This window comes from Squalius cephalus (assembly GCF_949319135.1).
Source record: "Squalius cephalus genome assembly, chromosome: 15".
Lineage (NCBI taxonomy): Eukaryota > Metazoa > Chordata > Actinopteri > Cypriniformes > Leuciscidae > Squalius > Squalius cephalus.
Window position 1 is genome coordinate 13,076,204 of NC_137136.1, and position 9,142 is coordinate 13,085,345.

Sequence of the window (9,142 nt, forward strand, 5' to 3'; positions counted from 1 at the left end):
AAAGTAAGATTTCAACAACACAACTATTCCGCTTCTGAGAACCCCGGAAATGTGAAAGGGGTCAAATACATATTTAAAAAAAAATACGTAAAGAACCTTCATGGTCTTATAGTTTTATAAAATGTTTTGTAATAAATGTTTTAATTTATCCAAGTCCTTGTGTATTGTGGTAGTTTGCATTTCTTTTACATTTTCTGCCTGTAAAAGAGACTACATTTTAAAATATATTAGAATATCAGAAAAACTGCAGGTTCACAGTTTGCAGTACATTTGTGCTTATGGTATTTGTGATGTTTACAATATAAACGTCATTTATTTTTCCACATATCCAACATAACAAAACGTACTAACTAAAAAGAAATCTGGCGACCACTTTAACAGACGGGAACCTTCACTTTGACTGCTTGGGGGTGGAGCATCGGTGAAGGAGTTCAAGCACTACGGAAACATTTGGAATTCGTTGGTAATAAACTAATTCCATTTACTTAAATTGTAACTGCATTCGTTCAATCTCAGCACTGTCATGTTATTATAATAAAAAATTTATTAAAAAAATATTAAAAAAAAAATATTGTTTTAAATCGAAGGTTTATCGTGCAAAAAAATGGCTGATCAGAAGCCAGTTATTTTTATTGCATTTACTTTTTACTTCAGCAGATCTAAAAATCGTTTTTATAAATTCTGAACTTTACGTGCTGCTCACGCCTATTTCGGAAGATGTTATGGGAGAAACGAAGCTTTTTAAAGCTTCGAATCAAGTGAACCAATTGCTTTGCAAAATGATTCACTGTTTCGAACCGTTCGAAACACCACACGCTAGTGAACCCTGCTGGTCAGAACAGTGGAAATGTAACAAAAACTCAGGCCAAACATGCATAAAACACCTTTTACAAACACATTGCAAATGTTTTATTGAAAGTAAAATCTATCAAATGCAATGAACTAATCATCTAATAAGATTAAATATCAAGTGTCTATGTAATATGTGCTCTTTTATCAATTTTCAAGGCGTGTTTTGTTTGTTGCATCATGGATTGCTCATCTAATCACAGGCCAATAAGAGACTACTAACCAGTACATTTTTTACTAATGTTTAACGTGAACAAATACATCTGATCAGAGATCAGGTAAAATGGGTAAAACCCATAGACACTTGAGGGCGATCTAAATTAATCCGCATTATTCATGAGTTTATAGAGATCGCCCCCCAAATCACGTGACTTTGTTTGAACACGCTCCGAAACACTGATTCGAAATAAAAGATTCAAAAAGCTTCAAGAAGCAGAGTCAAATGCGAAATCGCCCAACACTACTTGTTGAAGGTCGTTCACAATTTATACAAATACAATTTATTGTTGTTAATATAATTTAAACAATCGTTGCTAGACTGTCGTAGCAAATGAGCGATATTCTGCCGTAAACAGTGGGTCTATTTGTTTCTCGATCTAATTGTGTTGAACTTTTACAGTTTCTTTTCAAGTACAGCAGTGAGACTGACTGACGCCAAGGGTAATGTGTACTGCGCATGCATGTAAATGACATTGTTTGAATACTTTTTAGTGTATGTTGGGAGATGCGAATATCCTTATTCGTTACAGATGTCCAGTCCCAGAAAAGTGGTCGAATTGTTTTATGATGTCGTTTCTCCGTATTCCTGGCTGGCATTTGAGGTACATTATGTTTTCGCCCCTTGGTGTAGTTCATTGAAATCCATGCTGCTTAATGTTTTCATGTTTGTATTGATTGTGTGTTTTAAGGTGCTGTGTCGCTATAGAAATGTTTGGAACATCGACCTCAAATTTAAACCAGCATTTTTAGGGGGAGTCATGCAAGGCGCAGGTAATAAAGAAATAACATGTCCACAATCACAAAATATACAAAAATCATAATCAGAAAGAGCTTTATTGCCAAGCGTGCTGACACATACAAGGAATTTACCTTGGCATTGAAGCATTCAGTACACACATATAAATATGACGAGACACATAATAGCATTTAAAAATAACAAATATAAAAAAGTATAAAACATGTATTGTGTCATTTTATTAAACATTAAGATATATTTGTAGAAAAGTCTAGGTCCTATGTGAATAAAACCAGGAGGCTTTTGGCCTCAGTCACTATGACCCACAACTGTAGGTCAGAGTACAAACTTGCACCTGGACAATGATTAAAAACTGCTCTTTTGATTTGCATGGCCTTCAATATTCTCTTGTTTAATGTTTCTTTTTAAAAACAGACCAGCTGGTGGCACGCCACTAGAAGCCAGAATGATAGGAAATTAATTGGGACAGGCGAAGGAAGATGGGCTACGAGTGAGATTGTCAGATGTTCTGCAGGCATCTCAGTTTTGTTGTCTCAACCAATAAAGTCTAAGTTTTGGCATCTGGAACTCCGTGACTTGGGTACCTTTTGCAAAGAGAAGAAGACTTTTTCCATAACACGTCACATTAACCTTCATACTGTCATGAGGACGTTACGTCACCTACCTGTGATCATTTGGGCAAATTTGTTGCAACCTGAAAACGTATCGGTTACTAACGTAACCTCTGTTCTCTCTAGAAGAGGGAACGAGTATTGCGTAAGTAGCTTACGCTGCGGGTAAAGTCATCTTTTCTCGAGATATGAAGCCAAAAATTATCCTAATTTTAAAATCTTGTCAACGCAGTGCAGCAGCAAGCAGACCTAGAGCAGGCATGCTAGCGTGCTCATTGGCTGTCCTGCGGCAACTGCAGCAGCCTATCGCTTCATGCGTCACGGCCCGTCAGAAGGGGCGTGGCTTAGCGTTTAAAAGAAGGCTCGAAGGCTGCTTTCTCTGGTTTTTGTCGCTTGAAGTGAGTGAGCTCGTGGCGCGAGCACGGCGGGTTACGCAATACTCGTTCCCTCTTCTAGAGAGAACAGAGGTTACGTTAGTAACCGATACGTTCTCTTACGAGAGGTTCTCTCGTATTGCGTAAGTAGCTTACGCTGCGGGAACTCCCTTGTCAACGCCGTGCGCGCCCAGCATCCACTGAATGAGTCCCAGGGAAGCCCGGGGAAAACAAGAGTGTGAGCCAGGCGGCCAATAGAATGGCTAGCACAAGTACATAAGCACACAGTAGGGCGCTCAGAGCGGCGCTGCCGGTCTGACTGACAAACCCCTGTAAGTACAGCTCAACCAGGAGAGCTAAATCAAACAGCAGTAGCCTGCGCACAGAAAATGGGCCGGCCTACGCGAGACTTAGACTGATAAAAGTTTGGCCTGCAGGGCGGGAACTTCTAGATTGTAAAATCTAACAAATGTAGAGGGGGGAGGCCCAGCCCGCCGCTGTACAAATGTTGTGAATGGAAATTCCGCTAGACCAAGCCCACGACGAGGCCATGCCTCTAGTGGAGTGGGCTCTGATGCCCAATGGGCACTGCAGGTTTTTAGACGCATAAGCAGCTGCAATAGCGTCCACTATCCATCTGGACAGACTGTGTTTCGAGGCGGCGAGACCCTTGGTGCGCCCACCAAACGAAACGAAAAGCTGCTCCGAGCTGCTTTCCAGATGGCTGAGAAGCGCTGTTCTGTGAGACAAAAGCTCTGTCTCTGACTGCGCTAGAATTAGCCAGTCGTCCAGATAGTTCAGTATCCGCATCCCCTGTCTTCTCAGGGGAGCGAGAGGCGCGTCCATGCACTTCGTGAATGTACGGGGCGGCAAAGATAGACCGAACGGCAGGACGGTGTACTGATATACCCGACCGTCGAAGGCGAATCTCAAGAATGGCCTGTGACGGGGAGTTATCTGGATCTGAAAATATGCGTCCTTCAGATCGAGAGAGATAAACCAGTCTCCCTGGCGAATTTGCGCGAGGATTTGCCTGGTTGTGATCATTTTGAACGGCCGTCTCATGAGAGCTTTGTTCAAATGTCTCAGATCTAAAATAGGTCTTAGCGCTCCGTCCTTCTTGGGTACGAGGAAATAACGGCTGTAAATGCCCGACTCGCTCAGAGAAGGATGCACCTGTTCTATAGCCCCCTTGTGCAGCAGCTTTGCTATTTCTGCCTGAAGCAGATGCGCCACTTCTGTGTTCACTCTAGTCTCGGTCCGTGCTAAAAAGCGCGGTGGACGGCGAGCGAATTGAAGCGAATAGCCGTGCATTATAGTATTCAGCACCCATTCTGACACGCCCTGGATAGCTTGCCATGCTTTCGCACACATCGCTAGGGGTCGAATGGTCTCTGGGTTCAGATCGCCGCACTGCGCGGAATGGGGAACCTGTATCAGAGAAGATGGGGCGCCGGTGCTCGAATACGGGGGCTCGCCGACAGTGGTGACCGGCTGTACAGCACACAACGGCTCGGTCACTGTGGACGGAGCACATTTTGTTGCTAGAAACCCGTGGCGCGAGAGCGGCATGGGGGTTAACGTGTTTGTTAGTAAGTGCGCGCGCTCGTGAGCGGACACAGGGCTTACATACGCAACACGGCCAGTGTTTGGGAGCTTTAGAGGATCTGCGTCCCGGGATAACTATGTGACAGAGCGGGCAGTGGGTAGGTGTGGGCACAGAATTGTGGGCACATTCCCTACACTTAGCACTCGAGTGGCGTGTGCCCGCTTTATGAGAGTGCGCTCTGTGAGCGTTACCGGGGAGATCGTGTTTGTGTGTAGTGGTGAGCACAAGGGTGTGGGCACATTTTCTACACTTATGACACCTTCGGCGTGAGCCGGAAAACCCGAAACAAAACTCTTTATGAGATATCTCTGGGTCGCCGTAAAAACGGCGTTTGTGTGCAGGCGAGCGAGTTGTGTTACTGGCTCGTTGGCTGCGATGTAAGCTGCTGCAGTAGCCTTTTCTAAGGGGACTGACAGAGCTGGGCGCTTTGATGGCGGTCCGGCCGCAGCGGGACTCAGCCATCTTTTCCTCCTTGCGGCTGCTAGGAGGACTTCGCGGGCTCAGGTTTCAGCGCTATCTTGAGCCGGGGTCCCCGGGGGGGAGGCGGTCTGTGACGGCTGACTGAGCGCTGTCTAGGGCGGCCGCCCTGGCGTCGCTGCGAAGACGGAGGCTGAGCAGAGCGCTGTGACGAGCTGCGTGCAGGAGGCTGATTCTGAGAGCGGCCTGCAGCAGAGCTTGAGCGGCAGGGCAGGAAGAGGTTCATAGCCTGCGACGCCTTCTGTACCTCCGAGAAACGATCCACAATCCCGCTGACCGCTGGGCCAAATAGACCGGTGGGAGAGAGCGGGGCGTTGAGGAAAACGGAGCGCTCAGTTTCGCTCATATCCGCCAGCGTCAACCAAAGGTGCCTTTCGGTGACGGTGAGCGAGGCCATAGATCTTCCGATGGCTTGTGCAGCGGACTTTGTGGCGCGAAGTGAGAGATCCGTCGCACTGCGCAGGTCCGTCAGTACCGCTTGATCCGGGCCTCTCTCGTCCAGATTGCGGAGGAGATCGGCTTGGAGGATCTGGAGCACAGCCATGGAGTGCAGGGCGGAAGCAGCCTGGCCGGCGGCAGCAAAGGCGCGGCAGACGAGGGCTGATGTGGTCCTGCAGGCCTTGGACGGCAGGGCAGACTTTGAGCGCCATCTGGCGGATGGCGGGCAAAGGTGCGTTGTCACAGCTTCCTCAACCGGGGGGATTTGTGTGTATCCCTTCTCGGCGGCCCCGTCCACTTGGGAGAGAGTCGAGGAGACCGGTGAGCGGAGTCTAGCGGAGAATGGGGCGTTCCATGACTTTGCGAGCTCAGTGTGGAGCTCAGGCAGGAAGGGTGCTGACCTAGAGGCAGGCGCAGGGCGGCGGCTAGGTAGAAAACACCCGTCGAATCTGTTGGGCGCGGGCGCCTTCGGTGGGGACCATTCGATTCCTAGTTGGTCGACCGCCTTGGTGAGGAGGCGGAGAAGTTCCGTGTCGACACTGGCGCGGGACCGGCTAGACTCTTGTGCTGAGGAGGCGGAGCGGTGAGAGCCCGACCAACCCTCGCTGTCCGAGGCCATGAGAGAGCAGCTGTCAGAGATAGCAGCGTCGTCCGCTTCATCCCCTGAGGCGACAGCAGTGCGGGCGAAGGCCGGCCGCTGCGCGTCGGGAAGGGGGGGAGAAGGAGATAGCGAGGCTCGCGGGACGGGCTCCGGCGAGCACTCAGCTGCTGCTACGGGTTCCGGTGGCCTCTTACGCTTCTTCTTACGCGGCCCGGTGGAGGCAGACGGAGAGACAGCGGGAGCGTCGAACAAGGCGTGTCGAGCCCGCAGGGTCGACATCGGCAGTTCTTCGCATAGTTCGCAGCCGCCCGCAGAGAGAGCGAGGGCTGCGTGGTCACGACCCAGGCAGAGAACGCAGATCACATGGCGGTCACTGTCGCTGAGCGGAGCTTTACAGGAAATGCAAGGCATTTTAGATAAAGCAATGAAAGGATATAATCGCCGGATAGTGAAGCAGGCAGGGATGGCTGAAGGCGGCGAAGACGGCCAGCTTCCTCAGGCTATCCTCGGCTTGCAGGTTGCTTGATTCGACGGCGGCTTCCTCAGAGTCCAGCGATGCAAAGAGCTTCGCTGAAGAGACAAAAATCAGAGAAAGCAGCCTTCGAGCCTTCTTTTATACGCTAAGCCCACGCCCCTTCTGACGGGCCGTGACGCATGAAGCGCGCCGAGCGCGCTCATTGGGCGTGATGTCACGCCAAGGGCTCAGCGATAGGCTGCTGCAGTTGCCGCAGGGCAGCCAATGAGCACGCTAGCATGCCTGCTCTAGGTCTTCTTGCTGCTGCACTGCGTTGACAAGATTTTAAAATTAGGATAATTTTTGGCTTCATATCTCGAGAAAAGATGACTTTACCCGCAGCGTAAGCTACTTACGCAATACGAGAGAACCTCTCGTAAGAGAACCATTACAAACAACTAGATTCAGTTTTATATAGTTTTAAAGGTGACGTGTTATGTCCCTTTTCACAAGATATAATATAAATCTATGGTGCCCCTAGATCATTTATTATAGCTTGTCAAATTTGCCCCTTTTTGGTTGTGAACAAAAAAGCGCCGTTTCTGTGTCCCTTTAAATGCAAATGAGCTGCTGCTCCGCCAAAATCTCATCCAAAATCACAGAAATAACCAGTACCAGAGTGCAGCCTTATGGAGAGACTCAGGAAGAGGTTGCAACTTTTAGACTTCACCTGGACGTTTCTCAATGGTTTGTGGATACATTTATGTAGTTGTTGTGGATTTACATTGATTCATCTCATCGACTTGCAGACATTCATGTTTAACTTTTACACAAGTTGACACAGTACCCTGAGATCTTTATAAGACAGCTGTAACATTTTTTGGTCAAAATACCACAAGGATGAAGCCTGAGAGAGAGATCCTTTGCTCAAACTTTTGCCATTGCATTAGAACTGGTTACACTGTTGTCGCTTGCGAAAACCAAATGGCGGCGCTGTGGGTGGAAACGTGCAGATTAATGGGCGGTAATATTATAAGATCCCCTTCCTAAGTCAGAAGGGGAGCGAAATCTGATCCGCTTATTTTTTGACATGCTTAATGAGAAAGGCTTACCAAAACAAAGTTACTGTGTTGTCACTTTTCACATTTTCTGGGTTGGTAGATGCACTGGGGACCCGATTATAGCACTTAAACATGGAAAAAGTCAGATTCTCTTGATATGTCCCCTTTAAAACGTATTATTATATATATTTTTCTAAATGAATGTTGATGGATGTATGTGACATTGTGCTTTGATAGATGACAAGATAATACATTATCAAGTTTCTTCTATTTCTAGATAACCGCCCCCCTGCAGTGGTCCCTAATAAGTTTTATTACATGAACACCGATCTGAAACGGCTGTCTGAGTACTTTGTGGTCCCTTTGAATTCACCTTCAAATCCTTTTGAGACAATGTTTGAGAAAGGTATTCAAACTACTGTTTCTTTACGATGACACTGATGACCACATGCACAATGCAAGCCATACTTGTGTTCTAAAACAATAAGTTCTAAAAACTTGTGTTTTTAGGTAAATCACTTTACTCTTTTATTTTCTCTTGTCCTCCATCTTTCCGTGTAGGCTCTTTGAATGCGATGCGTTTTTTGACAGCTGTTGCAGAAAAGGATAAAGAGGGACACGTGGTGGTGGAGAGGGTGTCTAGAGAGCTGTGGAAAAGAATCTGGAGCACTGATCAGGACATTACCAAGCCTGCCTCATTCATTGAGGTATCAAATACCCTAGAAAAGTCAGTTTAAAGTCTGAAAACCGCTCTTTAAAGTCAGCATGAAACACAAGTTGCGATAGACTTTTCTTCCCAATTGTTACGTATATCAGAATGTAGGCCGGGACTTGATTTTGTCTTTTGGGAATTGATTGGATTTTAGGAAGCTGGGTGTTGATAACTAAATGGTGGCAGATCTGAATGCCAGTTTTCAGTCAGTAAATTGACATGTTAATCTTTTAATTCTTCATAAAACTATATACATGAAAACATTTATTGATATCATCCATTGCACTTCACCACTGACTTGACTTCAGTGTGTTCACTAATGTCATGCCTTTCTGTTTTGCACAGGCGGGATTAAAGGCAGGTCTCTCAGCCAATGAGGTGGAGGAAATTCTGACCCTCGCCAAATCTCAGCCAATCAAAGACAAGCTGAAGAGTGTCACACAGGAAGTACTGGAGTATAGAGTCAGTGCCTTTTACTTGCGTCTTTGCACCCTTTGTCTTTCTAACTAAAATGTTTCTTACAGTGATTTTCCCTTCCGTTTTTGTAGTGCTTTGGTTTTCCGTTTATTGTGTGTCATGTGAATGGAAAGGTTGAGGTCTTCTTTGGCTCTGACAGATTTGAGCTCATGGCTCATTGCATCGGTAACTTTGGATTTCTACTTCTTTTATTAGATAGGATAATGGTTATATTTATCATACCCAGTTTACTTGATGGTTTATTGCACTTTATCATGTTTTAAACCATAAATTCTGAAGTAATCGTGGGATATTAAAATCTTAGGTTATATACTGTTCATTTTCCAATCACTTTCTTTCGTTTTGTGTTCCAGGGGAGAAGTGGATGGGGCCTCAGCCTCTCAAAACCACAGCCAAAATGTGATCACTACTCCTCCATACTCCATATTTCAACAACTTCTAAATAAAATTTTAATTTGATGTAAATTCACTTTTTTTTATTCAACAGCAAACATAAACACACA

The 9,142-nt window shown here is 46.2% G+C and overlaps 1 protein-coding gene across 4 annotated transcripts; it reads left to right on the top strand.

The window, feature by feature from the left end:
• The first annotated feature begins 389 nt into the window (after positions 1-389).
• gstk1 (glutathione S-transferase kappa 1) lies at positions 390-9,104 on the top strand. 4 transcript variants are annotated; one of them, XM_079894501.1, is made up of 9 exons: positions 390-463; positions 1,469-1,509; positions 1,599-1,670; positions 1,758-1,839; positions 7,728-7,856; positions 8,012-8,157; positions 8,508-8,624; positions 8,711-8,804; positions 8,993-9,104. In XM_079894501.1, exons 3-9 carry the CDS (start codon positions 1,599-1,601, stop codon positions 9,040-9,042), a joined length of 690 nt encoding a protein of 229 aa, XP_079750627.1. In that variant the 5' UTR covers positions 390-463; positions 1,469-1,509; the 3' UTR covers positions 9,043-9,104. The 4 variants fall into 4 exon arrangements, with proteins under 4 accessions (XP_079750627.1, XP_079750628.1, XP_079750626.1 ...); XM_079894500.1 differs by lacking the exon at positions 390-463 and adding an exon at positions 1,027-1,322; XM_079894503.1 differs by lacking the exon at positions 390-463 and adding an exon at positions 1,239-1,322 and having other exon boundaries at positions 1,486-1,509.
• Positions 9,105-9,142: the final 38 nt, after the last annotated feature.

Coding starts and splice junctions, on each gene's coding strand:
- gstk1 (XM_079894501.1), top strand. CDS start 1,599: ATGTCCAGTCCCAGAAAAGTGGTCGAATTGTTTTATGATGTCGTTTCT. Junction 1,840..7,727: donor GGGAGTCATGCAAGGCGCAG/GTAATAAAGAAA, acceptor TTCTATTTCTAG/ATAACCGCCCCCCTGCAGTG. Junction 8,158..8,507: donor AGCCTGCCTCATTCATTGAG/GTATCAAATACC, acceptor TGTTTTGCACAG/GCGGGATTAAAGGCAGGTCT.